General features: G+C 41.5%; 3 protein-coding genes across 12 annotated transcripts in view; all 3 read left to right on the top strand.

The window, feature by feature from the left end:
- The window catches only part of Spn (protein phosphatase 1 regulatory subunit spinophilin), a 40,108-nt gene that overhangs the window by 11,596 nt on the left and 14,676 nt on the right, over positions 1-13,836 (top strand). For 9 of the 10 annotated variants that reach the window (XM_089468565.1, XM_089468564.1, XM_018006057.2 and 6 more), the window contains exon 3: positions 2,906-4,413. In XM_089468565.1, coding sequence (XP_089324691.1) covers positions 2,913-4,413 — 1,501 coding nt within the window. In that variant the 5' untranslated portion in view covers positions 2,906-2,912. Of the gene's footprint in view, positions 1-2,014; positions 2,381-2,905; positions 4,414-13,836 lie in introns of those variants that run through there. The other variant, XM_018006051.2, reaches the window with a different exon arrangement.
- LOC149269030 (uncharacterized) lies at positions 4,420-11,342 on the top strand. Its single transcript, XM_089468571.1, has one exon. It carries the CDS (start codon positions 9,444-9,446, stop codon positions 11,316-11,318), a length of 1,875 nt encoding a protein of 624 aa, XP_089324697.1. The 5' UTR covers positions 4,420-9,443; the 3' UTR covers positions 11,319-11,342.
- Ir68b (Ionotropic receptor 68b) lies at positions 11,472-13,819 on the top strand. Its single transcript, XM_018005080.2, has one exon. The coding sequence runs from the start codon at positions 11,898-11,900 to the stop codon at positions 13,806-13,808; it is 1,911 nt and encodes a 636-aa protein (XP_017860569.2). The 5' UTR covers positions 11,472-11,897; the 3' UTR covers positions 13,809-13,819.

Genomic DNA, 13,836 nt, shown 5'->3' with positions numbered 1-13,836 from the left:
TCGTTAAAATAGTTATATCATTACACAACTTGCATTTGGATATATTTCTAAACTGATATTTAATGGCCTATAGGCTATATTCACAGTTGAAATTTATAATACAAGAAGAAATATATATAATATAAAATTCTATTTACCACATAAAAGCGTATATAGATATATAATAATTGTATAAATTCTATTTATATAGACTTTCTTGAAACTCGCATTTTCTTTGGGTGCCTCTTGTTCTCCCAATCGTCTTACACAAGTCGAGTTTCCCTCTCGTGCGAACCTCTCGCATTGCTTCTGTGGCAAGCACTGGAGCTTAACTTTTTGCTACCTCACTAATTGCAGTCAATCTCTATGGCAACTGCTCGCTCGTACAGCTCCTACAGCTCCTACAGCTTGTTGGACCTGTGGCAATCTATCGTCAATCTAACAGACAGCGAGCTGGGAGCTATTGTTCATTGTTGACATTGTTTTTCTTTTAGCTTTACACAATTATATCATACGATATTGTGTGTTGTTGTTGTTGTTATTTCTTGTAATTGCTGTCAGAGATGGCGGCACGTGTTGCCTTGAAGTTTTCCGCTGCTTTTCTTTGCCTATCCTTGAGCATTGTCGAATCTAACGAGCGCAATTTCAGCGTTTCCCTCACTAATTAACATTTATGCAAATATTTGGCATTGGCATTAGCATTAGTATTAGTATTACTGCAAATTATTATGGCGCAAAGTGTAAACACGATCAAATAGATTTCATTTGTCTGTTTGTTGCCTAATATAAGTGTTGTGTTTGCTCGTTAATTGCTGTGCTCCACAATTGATTGAGCGCAAATTATGAGTAATTTGATATATTTCAATTGGACGTAATATTAATGACCGACAATGCCATTATTTGGGTTTCGTTTCTTTGCAGTGCGGCATTTCCTTGTGGCAAACGCGTCGTATACGTGATATTTGAAATGCAGCCACCGCAGCACGTTTTATCAGCTGTGCTTATCGCTTATCACGCGCTCTCCTGCATTGTGCTAACTAGCATAGCATATAATATAGTCAGTCTAACCAGATCACAGACTATTTTTATCTCAGCTCTGCTTAGTTTTATCTTGTTCATGGCCGCAAATGCCATAACAACTTTAGCTGCAGATTAGATAAACGCAGTCTCAATGTGTCTTTATGTGTGTGTGTGTGTAAGCGTGCGTGTGTGCGTGTGCTTTGGTCTATATTTCTTTGTTCTCTTGCATTGTAATAAGTTATGTGGCCCAACTTTGTCTGCGCTTCCATATAGTGCACAATTCCGTGCATTGTGTCTGTGCCGTGTCGTGTCGTGTCGTGTCTGTCTGTCTGTCCGCTATCTGTGCCATTTGTTTGCCTCTCTCCGTCATTTACTGTTGCAGTCTTATTGACTTTCTGATAATTTTGTCATAAAACAAATATACAAGTCAAAAACAAGTGACTCCAATTTGTTGTGTACACAATATTCATTGTTCATTATTCATTATTATTATTATGCATTGTGCTCAACTAGTTTGCTCAACTTGTTTAAATTAGAGCCTGCTGTGGCTCTTGTATAATGGGATTGTTCAGCATTTTATTTTTATAGAAAATCCGAATTTGATAACACTTTCGATGAAGCTCTTTTATTTGCTACTTCATCACGCAGTTAAAGGAGTATATAGGCTTTGTGTAATGGACACATTGTTGGGCGTCCCTCTGTTTCTTTGTCTGTCGACGCTATTGAAGCTAGAGAAGCTGTAATTTGGGACCCTCATCATGTAACGGACCGCGAACAAGTATTAGGCAGTCAGCGATACCTGCTCGCCACATACTCATTTGTTTTTATTTTGAGTGATTACTCACACTCTGGCAATCGCTGTAGCGTACTCTAAGACTCGCTTCGGCACATCTATAAATTAATGCCCATACGCTGGGTGTACCGATAACAATTACCTTTACCCTATCAGTGGAGGCAAAAAAAAAAAAAAACAAAATACAGAACAGAAAAAGAAAAAAAAAAAAAAAACAGTAAATAGCTTTCAATGTCGATGCAAAAATATTTGCTTTTGCCTTCACACACCTCACACTCTCGCTCTCTTTCTGTTTCAGTTTGCTCTCCCTCTCTCTGCCTCGCTCTTTCTCTCTCTCTCTCTCTTTGACCTTAGCTAGCTGGCAACGCCTTTTAAGCAGTCTTTAACACATTTGGGCTTAGTTTGCCAGTAGACGTTGCCAAAGACTTTCACAAGCGGTGCTTAGCAGTCGATCAGACCCATCCAGAGAAACTGAATTGGCTAATAAAGAAAAGCCCATAGCAATAGTGAATATAGTATTCAATTATATTGAAAGCAGAAAGTGAAAAGTGTAACGAAAGCTAAAGCAAAGGTGCAATAATGGCACAGGTAACGCTCACAATTTTGTCACATAAGGCAAACTATTTTTTTGGTATAAATCAATTAGTCATAGCCGAAGTAATAAATGAAGTATATATTTTTTATTAATTTATATATTATCTAATTTTTATTAATTATTTGTAGATTCAGTGTATACAATTTTCAACAATAATATTATTTATTTTATTATTTTATTTCTATTTATTTCTCTACACGATGATATTACTCATCATGTTAAATAAAATGATATTTATAGTTATTTCAGTGGTAATTTTCTTATCTACCTTTTTGGCATTTTAGCATTTCATATTTTTTAGACCTTATATGCAAATTTTTAGACCCCATTTAGACAAGTTCCTTTTTACAATATTAATTTTAGTTCATATTTATATAGTTTCTCTGTTACATTATTCATTTACTATTTTTAGACCAAGTATGTTTACTATGTATCTAATCTATAGTAAAATAACTGTAATTACGCATAGCTCAATTTAAACATTATCTAATTTGCTATTTTTGGTTGCCTCTTTTTAGATTCACTATGGAGAAGCCCATGCAGCATGCGCCCGCTCCCGTTGGGAAAGTCTCTCAGATTGCCAACATTTTCCAGCGGAAACCCATTGAGATTCAGCCGGTCGAGCAGCTGAGCGCCGTTGCAGCGGCACACGCAGCGGCCGCCGCTGCCGCTGCGGCTAATCCAACATCGAATGTGCGCACCGAATCCCACTCGGCCAGATTCAACAATGCTCGCGCGCTCTTCGAGAAGCTGGGCGTAGAGTCTAATACGAACGTGAGCTCACGGCTCATGCGCAGCAATTCACGTGAGGATAATCTGTACGAAGGCTCTGATCGCTCCTCGTCGCGCTCCTCGGATCGTTCACAGTCGCCGCCGAAGCGACGCATGCCATTCCCATCTGGCGCCAGCCTCAATCAGGGCAACAATATTTCACAAAACTGTGTGGATCGCTTGAATAACAGTAAATTTATTGTGGACCCCACGCCAGTTGCCAAATATCCACAACACAATCTCGCGCGACTGAAGTCGGAGGAGCTGAACTCAGCGGCTGTGACGCCGCCGTCGAGTGGTTCGGTCAGTGCACTCTTTGCCAGCAGCGGCGGAGTGGGAGGGGCAGCCGGCGATAAGCCAGAGAAGCCCGAACGCAAATTCAATTCGAGGGAGCTCATCGAGAAGCAAAAGAAGTGGACCTCGCACTTCACCAAGACAAAGACAACGCGCACGCACAGCGATCTCAATCGTTGCGATATCATACGCACGGTGCCCGGCACGGGCCTAATTATGGATGTGGAGCGGACACCCAAGGCGAGTCCGGAGCTGCGGCAGCATGCGATGGTGGTTGCTGGAGCTGCGCCCGCTGCCACGCCGCCGCCGTCCTCGATTCCACCCGAGATCAAGCCTCGAAGTGGCAAAATTGGTAGCCCCGTCAAGTCGCCCCCCTTGCCGCCCATTCCAGCCGTTAAGCCAAAGAACGTAAGTCCCGTTAAATACAACGCAGCAACTACCAAATGCGCCGAGGCAGCGCCTCCGCCACCACCAGCCAAATCGGCAGCTGTGACGGCGGCCATGCAACGCTCGGCGCTGTTGCAACAGGAGCAGCACCAACAGCAGCAGCAGCAGCAACAACAGCAAAGTGCACCTGTGCCACCTGAGAAGCCGCGCAAGAAATCCATTGATTTGATTGAGGAAGCAGTGCCAGTCACTTGCTCGACGCCCTCATCCTGCGCCTCGCCCACCAGCTCGATGAGTGCGCACAGCGTCCATCTGCAGGCGGCCAAGCGCGGCTCCATCGATACACCTGTTGGCGGAGCACCTTACACAGGTAACAGCAATGGACTGAGCGGCAGCACCAATTCAGCGACCTCTGCCTCGCCAGATCAGGCCAGCGCATCGTCGGGCCCCTCCTCACCCGTTTACACGGAGGACGAGAAGCAGGAAAACGAATCCACAGAGAAGTCTGATAATGAGCATTATCAGAGCAAATACAACAGTGTGCCAAGACGACGACGCCGCAGCGAGAACGAAGGTAGGCTTCAAATTATTGAAACTAGTTGAAATAGAGCTAAAATTATTATAAATTTACCAAGAGTGACGCTTGAAGTTGCAATGAGAGTAAAGAGACGGATGGATCTGTATCAAGTCAAGGCTAGATTCTATAGAGTTGATATTGAGAATGTATTTATATATGTACATGCAGCAGAAAACTAAAACTACTTATCTAGGGTCTATGGGTCTATGGGTCATACATATATGCTATATCTTTAATAAATTTTCGCTTACAATAGACAATCAATTGATTGATATACTCTATACTGACCATATTTGGCTGTGAATGGGGCAAATAAATAGCTAGACGGACTAGTAAATAAAACACCCCCATCGGGTTGGTGATACTATTGTAATAATTTTCGGTTCTTTTAGGCTATCTAATTTATCTATTAGTTGACTCAAGCTATGCCAATATTTTTAAATGGAGTAAATATATAAATCAAAATAAAATTATATATCTACGATCTCTAGGAATGTAGGAAAGTCGCTATTGTTTGAGTGACGGCGTTCTTGCTTTGACCTAGCTTACAAATATGTCCATAAATTATATATAAAATAATATTAGAGCTCTAGAAACTGGTAATCCACTGTATATACAGTAGAATCCGGGTATAACGACGGTATAACCGGATTCTAATGTACTTTATTTAAGAAATGACTCCTACTTCATCTGGTATACAGATATGCCCGCAAAATATTTGAGTTCTACTCATTTGAGCTATTGCATATCAAAAAACCTTATACGCTCTGCAGCTCAGTTGCTTTTAGTTCTCGAACGAGTATTGTGCAGTCGGTTATGCAGTCGCTTCCTAGTTCTCGCTCCTAAGTTCAAGCACCTCAGCCGCTGTGTGTGTGCTGAGAGCCCCTGGGCCTAGGTATAGACTAGAGCGAGAGGGAGAGAGAGAGAGAGAGAGAGAGAGACGGAGTTCGCGGCGAGTCGACGTTAGATTTGTGCGCACATTGGTCGCCCGTTTGCTGCCCTTAGAGGCGAGTCAGCTCAGCGTTTATTGTAACATTCTTTATAAACTGCACACAATTCGTGACTGCAATCGTCCGCCCCCTTTGTGCAGCTCCTTCTCCCTATTGCAGTTTGTTTTGAGTTTGACTCCAGAGGTAATAGAGGTAGAGGAAGCGGACGAGGCGCATTCCAATATGGGTCAAACACAGCAGGCATATCAAATGCAGCCCCCACGGCTCGGGCAGCAGCATTCCAAGCTTCATCTCCTCCTCGTCTTCAGTTTGCAATGCAGCAATCTGCTGTCGACCATCTCTCTCTCTCTTTCTCTCTCTATCTCTATGTGCGAAGACTTGGCGGATTTTGTTGGGATTCTCTTGATATGGCCAGCCATCGACTGAGACGCAACATTTTTGCCTCTCCCGTTCCCAGACATGAAATTGAATTAATTCTAGATTACAGACTACAGAGATGCGTTACGAGCATTTCCCTTTTGAGTTAGTTAAAGCGAAATAGACAGAGAAAAGGCTAGATCTGTCTGTAAAATGGCTAGATTGCCAGCACTGCCTTGAAAAACGTCTCTGATAATTCCCACTGGATGCGTAGCTATGCGAGCTGCCTATCTGCGCAGCTGTTTCTAGGAAAGCGAAATCGCATGAAGTGCATTGAGGCCTGCAACATTTTTTAATTCATAATTCTCAAGTGCTCAGCGCTGGGTGGGCGTGGCTTTACCTTGATTATTGATCACATTGTTATTGTGTTGTTGTTGTTGAAGTCATAAGAACGGCAGGCATTATTAAAATCGCAATTGACATAAGGCAATATACCTAGCCCCAATCTTGACTCGATTGAACCCGAGACTGTGATTTAAAAAACAGATAAATTTGAAATTCTTTCATATATTTATCAAACATATATGAACATATATGCCCTGTCTTTATCTCAACCCAGAATTAAATTTAATATTTTTCTATATAAGAAATTTAGCATTATATATTTAAACTATAGCATTTACAAGAACTTAACCAATTTGCAAGCTAAAGAAATGCATTTTAAAAACAATTTTACTTTAGATCTTAATTATAATATTCTTATTAGAATTGCATATGCCTTTGAGTTGTTTGGGCATAGAATTCGCAGCAGCACACATGAATGGGAACAGGATGGGGGAGGGGGAACCCCTCGCTGACTGGGGCTGGGGCACGACTCGCATGAGTTTATAAATAAAATAAAATGAAGAGGACTTAACTTGAGCAGCAGATGGGACAGAGGCAGGGGAGGCACAAGGGAGACAGCATATGCAACACTAATATCAACGCAAATCCTCTAGTCTATACGTCTTTTTGAAAATATATATCGCGTCTGCCAAAACGTTTGACAGCTTTGCTCCACTTTTATGTTCGCTATGCACATATTTATATAGATATTTATATAATTAAAGAGACAAAGCATCAACGTCAAATGCGTAGACAGATGTGCCTTGTTTTTGGTTAATCCATTCATATGCTCAACCATATATGCCTTATTGACATTTTTGAGAGAATCTGTCAGTCTGTCTGTTTTTCTATCTCTCTGTCTATCTGTTTATTCGTCTTTCTGTCTCCTTGTCCGCAGAGATTCAGCTGGAGCGCTGCAGCTGTAGAAGTTGCAGAACAGGGCGACACAAGATTTTTAGCGTAGACACCAACCACAAAATTAAGACTTAGCGTCAGCAAGTGCAACAACCACTGTAAAGCTTTTGTCATTGTATTGCCGCTAGATGGCGCCAGCTGATCTTATATTGTAATCTATTTTGTATTAATTTGTTAAATGCAAATAATATATGAATAATTACTATTATTATATAGATATAATTCAGTTTATTATTATAAAAATTTTGTAATATATTTTTGTATATCTGCATTTTAATTGATAACTTTTGCCAGCATTATTTAATTAGACTAACTTGGCTTATATTTATATATTGTATATAATTATATTTATGTATAGGGCATCTGCTAGTTAGTCAAGCCCGCTATGTGCTATCATTTAATGTGTACCCCTTGAGGTTAATGACCACCTCGCATTGCGTGGATTTTTGACAGCCACTTGGCTTGGTTATTGGACATAAGATTTTCTTTTGAGATGTTTGCCCACCCAAGCAGCGTTTCCTGTGGTTTTTCAATAGCTACAAATTTATATATATAGAGCTGATTTCTGTCTCTGACGCCTCGCTTGGCAATAGCTACCCTCTACTCAAAAGCTAATTCTTAAGAATATATAAAACACCTATATATTAATGAGTTACCTATCTGTGACACCCTGTCCGCCGTGCAACACCCTGTGAAACGAAACTTTTTGGGCTGTCTGGCTGCTGCCTGTCTGCGAATCCCCCCAGCAATGGGCAATTTGCCAAAAAGTGCGAGCAGAGAGCAAGAAGGAGAGAGTGAGAGAATGATAGAGAGAGTGAGTGAGAGAGAGAGCATCACTGAGTGCGAGAGAGAGCCCCCATTTCTCGCTCATTTGCAACTGTAGCCGATCAAACAAAAATTCTTTCAATCTTACAAAATTTTGCGCTTGATCATTTTAGTTAATGTCGCGTTTCGGTGGCGTTTCCATTGATAAAGCATCAAGAATTCAAAATAATTTGATGCTTCGTTCGCATTTCAATTGCTCAAACACCAAATACATTTAGTTAAAAACAATAATTAAAACCTGAAAAAAAAATTATACAAAGATAAATTGTGAAAAGAAAAGTTGAAATCCAAAGACAGACAAAACAGTGTAAAAATGAATTCAATTGTGTTGTGCGTCTTCAAATGATTTGGCAGTATGAACAAATAGAAAGATTTACGATTAATCGCTAGCATTATCATGGACATGTGTTCGAAGCGTGATTGAATATTACTCGAGATGTTCGATATGTGTTTAGTTGAAGGTTTCACATTATGAGTTGATTATGCTTGGGTGCGGCTAGTTAAAAGTGCAAAAGATATGGGAAACGACTTCAGATTTCGGGTTCATCAAGGTTGCCTAAATTAAATAAAACTTTAATGGAATTCTACGCAGTTTAGCTTTGCTTTATTTAGCATTTCAAGTGAATTAAAGTATAGATTTTTTGCATGCTACTCTAATTTCACTTGACTTTTCTAAGGGCGCCTCTAGACAAAGTATCGCAAGGGCTTGTCGAAAAATATTTGTGTAACGCATTCAGTTGTTTGTGGCTTTTGGCATTATTGCAACATAGCAACAAGATCTCAAAATAAAACATACAACAGCAACAACAGAGACAATATCAACAACACTGAAGGCAATTTCGGATGCTAACAATTTTAGAAATTCATTCTAAATTTGTCTGGCGACAGAAAACAAAACAACAAAAAAAAAAGAAGTAAGAATGCTGCGGACGAGCTCTTCCGACTGCTAAATACTTGCTTACAGTGCGAAAAAAAATATGATTTGCGGGACACGCCACAAAGCCGATATGCCCCTTTTGATTTCCTGAGCGAGTGTCAAAATAGTCAACGGCTGAAACGATTTGCTCTCAATTGTTGATAGATAAACTTTTTGGTATTTCTCAATGGAGAACGTTTTCTTTTTTATTCGATGTATTCCTAACACGCCTTTTGGCATTTCTTCTGCGTCGATTCTAAATTATTTATTATTGTTTTGCTGTTGAATTTGAGCACATCTGAAAATGTGCTTTATCGCCTAGACTTTTGCATCGTTAATTCAATTCGAAGATACTTTTCACTTCCCAGCTGACCTTCGTTCTATCGTTTATTTGTTTTTCTTTTCGTAATCGTTTATTTCAGTTTATTTACTTGGGCGGAAATGCATTTACTCTGACTGTGCACTCAAATGCGAATGAGAACTCGACCTCCGTCCCCTCATTGACACGCAGTCGCCCTTGCTATTCACTTTTATCGCTCCCACATTAAATATTCATGGTTGTTAAACTAAGACACGGCTGATTCCTAATTGGCGTTAAGTATACGCAAGGGTAGATGCCTAGTTCCATGTTATAGCCTTGTAGATTTGCTCGTTGTTTTGGGTCAGTCGACACTATCAACATGTGGAAAGTGCTTGGTCTTTTGCTTGGCTTGGTCATCTGCTCGAGCTCGGAACTCCAAAGTACCAAAGATATGGCAGCAAAAAGTTGTCGAATTGCCAGAACTGAAGCAGCGCAAATCACCTACATCTACCGCTGCGTTACCTGCGTTGCTACTAGTTCTGTTTCCTATTTGGAGTTGGAGCAGGATCTGCATCTTTGCATTGGAGCTCAGTTGCCCAGTTGCATGCGAAGCCTGGAGGCTCATGAAGTTGAACCGATTCGAGAGACAAATAGCATGAATATATTCCTGATTCCTGCAGGCGACGGAGGTCAACCTCTGGTCCGTCGTATCGTGGACATGCTGAATCCTCGACAGCAACGCCGACATTTCCATAAATATCTATTCGTGTGGCCCGAGGCAAGTGAGGATCAGCTAAGAGAACTATTCGAAGGCTGTTGGAGTAAGCAGTTGCTCTTTGGTTTGGCCATTACCGGACCAGAGACTGTCTATGATTTCCAACCGTTTGGTGAACAAGGCTTGCAGCTGAGAAAGTTGATCTCCGGATCTGATGTCTACTACGTTGATAAGTTGAAAAATTTGAACGGATTTGAGCTGCGCTTCTCAATGTTCGTAAGTCCGCTGCGGGCACTACCTTTGGAACCAGTTGAGAGCAAGGGTTATCAGGCAATTGATGGGAACGTTGCCCGATTTATAGCAAAAAAACTAAATGCTACGGCCCGGTATGTTACGCCTAGTGATAATGACTCCTATGGACGTTGCTTGCCCAATGGGAGCTTTACAGGTGTCGTTAGGGATATAATAAATGGTGAAACTCATATTGGAATGAACTTTCGATTAATAAGGCCGTGTTTCTTATCTCGTGCGGAGTACATGTATCCTTACACCCGACTGAAAATCGTTTTGGTGGTGCCTGCAGCGGGAATGCAGCCGGAGTTCCGGATCTTTGTCACTGCCTTTCAGAGGTCCGTGTGGCATCTACTACTCGCTAGCTTCCTGGCAGTTCTTCTGATCAATGTTGTATTACAGTGGTTTTTGGAGAGAATTGTAGGAGAGCCACGTTGCCGTTGGTACGACGTTTTTGAAATGCTTTTCAAAACACATTTAGGCCAACCTGTGGATCATTTTACGAGAATTAGCTCCCTACGGATGTCTCTCATCGGATGGATCCTATTCAGCTATGTGTTGACGACGATATACTTTGGCAAGCTGGAAAGTACTTTTGTCCAGTCAAGTTTTGAGGAGGAGATAGATACGGTGGATCAGTTTTTGCCACTTGGTTTACAAGTACACGGTATCAATTCTTTGCTAGACGCTGCGCGCCGCTCACTACCGGAACGTCAATATAATCAGCTAATAGCAGTCGCAAAAATACATCCCATTAATGACAGCGAGAACTTCTATGTGCTAAAAGTAAGCCGGCAGAACAAGAGAACAGCCTTTGTTATACGCAGTGATATAGCCAAAGAATTCGTGGCACGCACCTTTAACTCTGAGGTGGGACGTCCCAGTTATCATATTGTCAAGCAGTATCTGAGATCACTACCGGGCGCCTATATCCTACCGATGGGCTCCCCGTTTCGTTACAAGTTTCAGAATATTTTAAGCACTCTCCATGAGCACGGTGTCTTAGAGCATTGGAGGCGCATGGATATTCTGCAAAAGAGCCGGACTTCAGGTCAATCCGACGATGACCAAACGGACACAGAAGATGCTGCAGATGAGTTGGAGTGGAGCAAGAAACATGTAGTTCTCACTTTAGGAATTCTTCAGGGTTCGTTTTATTTGTTGATTATAGGTCACCTTCTAAGTGTCTTAGTTTTTTTCATAGAACGAGGATATTTTCAGTGGCATCGTCCAGTAAACATGGTTTAGTTTAAGATGTGCATCTTAAGAATATTCTTTCTTCTAGTGTTGAGCAATGTCCAATCTAATGTGAAATAAATAAGTGTGAATTAAAATGTGTCTCAGCATACGAAAACTGTTCGAAACCTGTCGAGGTTAGTAACAAACTTATATTTATCTGTCCTAATAGAATAACAAAATAATGATATTATTTAACAAAAGGGGTAAACATTGTATAACTATAAGAATTTGTTTTATTAAATAAATATCTGCGTCTTTGCCTCTTGGGAGTTCTGTCATATTGTTGATCAAACAATCCATTTATGTATTGTGCATTCCCATAGGCTACTTACTTTATGCATATAATTTGTCTTCGGGGTATATAGATTTTGTAATGAAAATGTAAATAACATAGGATCTAGCTGACTGTCGGATTTCAGGGTAACTTTTTGTCCGTCAGGTCCATTTCAAGCACCCTTACTGCTGTTGTTTTTTTATTGTTTCTTAATTAAAACAACACGCATGTTTAAATGGCATTAATTTACTGGCCAAGCGTTCAGAATTCTTTCGGACCTGTTCCGGAGCAGTTGGTCAATCGCTTAAGCTAAAATGTGGATTTTAGTTGGAATTTTTCTTGGGCTATCGAGCAGCACTGCGACTAACATCTATGATACTGCACCGAATCTATCAGAGAGCAGTTGCCGCATTGCCAGAACTGAAGCAGCGCAAATCACCTACATCTACCGCTGCGTTACCTGCGTTGCTACTAGTTCTGTTTCCTATTTGGAGTTGGAGCAGGATCTGCACCTTTGCATTGGAGCTCAGTTGCCCAGTTGCATGCGAAGCCTGGAGGCTCATGAAATTGAACCGATTCGAGAGACAAATAGCATGAATATATTCCTGATTCCTGCAGGCGACGGAGGTCAACCTTTGGTCCGTCGTATCGTGGACATGCTGAATCCTCGACAGCAACGCCGACATTTCCATAAATATCTATTCGTGTGGCCCGAGGCAAGTGAGGATCAGCTAAGAGAACTATTCGAAGGCTGTTGGAGTAAGCAGTTGCTCTTTGGTTTGGCCATTACCGGACCAGAGACTGTCTATGATTTCCAACCGTTTGGTGAACAAGGCTTGCAGCTGAGAAAGTTGATCTCCGGATCTGATGTCTACTACGTTGATAAGTTGAAAAATTTGAATGGATTTGAATTGAGATTTTCGATGTTCCGTAATCCCTTACGAGCACTGCCCTTGGACCCAGTTGAGAGCAAAGGCTACAGGGCTACTGATGGAAGTGTGGCGCGACTTATAGCGAAAAAACTAAATGCTACAGCCAAATATGTTACGCCTAGGGATAATGAAGCTTATGGACGTTGCCTGCCCAATGGCAGTTTCACGGGTGTTGTAAAGGATCTGATGAATGGTGAGACTCATATTGGATTGAACATGCGATTCGTGCTAGAATGCATTTCGCCGTACGTGGAGCATTTATATCCCCACAATCGTGTCGTCATCTGCTTAGTGGTTCCTGCAGCGAGAATGCAACCAGAGTACCTCATTTTTGTGACTGCCTTTCAGAGGACTGTTTGGCACGTGTTGCTGGCCAACTTCCTGATTTTTCTTGTACTCTTAAGTGTCTTATACCATTTAATATGGAAAATCATCGGAGAGACTGGTTGCCGTTGGTACGATGCTTGTGAAATGCTTTTCAAGACGCATTTGGGCCAACCTGTAGATCGTTTTTCGGGAGCTAGTTCTCTACGGATGTTCCTCATGGGATGGATCCTATTCAGCTATGTGTTAACGACAATATATTTTGGCAAACTGGAAAGTAGCTTTGTGCAGCCAAGTTTTGAGGAGGAGGTAGACACTCTGGACCAATTGGTGCCACTTGGTTTGAGAGTACACGGAGTAATAACAATGTTTAATGCTGTGAACTTGTCACTCTCGAAGAAACATTTCGATCTGCTCACTAAAAGTCACCGTGTGCATCCTCTTAAGGATTCCGATCACTTCTATGAGCTTTCTATCAGTCGCCGGAACAAGAAGGCAGCCTTCATTATGCGTATTGATAAAGCCAAAGAGTTCCTGGCCGTCACCTATAACTCTGAGGTTGGACGTCCCACCTACCATATTGTCAAGCAGTATCTGCGATCTTTGCCGGGCACCTATATCCTACCGATGGGCTCTCCGTTTCGTTACAAGTTTCAGAGTATGCTGAGTGCTTTCTATGAGCATGGCTTCTTCGAGTATTGGCGGCAAATGGATGTGCTGCAACGGAGCCGGACTTCAGGTCAATCTGAGGAGTTTTTCGAGCAATTGGATGAACAGACGGGCATGGACACGGAAGACGTAGCAGCAGATACCGAAGAATGGCGTAAAAAACGTGTTGTGCTCACTTTAGATATTTTGCAAGGCGCATTTTATTTATGGTTCATTGGAATTCTCTTGAGCATTGTAGGATTCGTACTGGAGCAGGGATATTTCCATTGGCGGCGGACCAATTTAGTATATAAACTCTAGAAACTAGATAATGAGTCCTCCTTATAGT

This window comes from Drosophila arizonae, chromosome 4 (assembly GCF_054131065.1).
Source record: "Drosophila arizonae isolate 15081-1271.41 chromosome 4, UAZ_ARI_1.0, whole genome shotgun sequence".
Classification (NCBI taxonomy): domain Eukaryota; kingdom Metazoa; phylum Arthropoda; class Insecta; order Diptera; family Drosophilidae; genus Drosophila; species Drosophila arizonae.
Note: the sequence above shows the minus strand (reverse complement) of the source record. Positions and strands in the feature narration are given on the sequence as shown.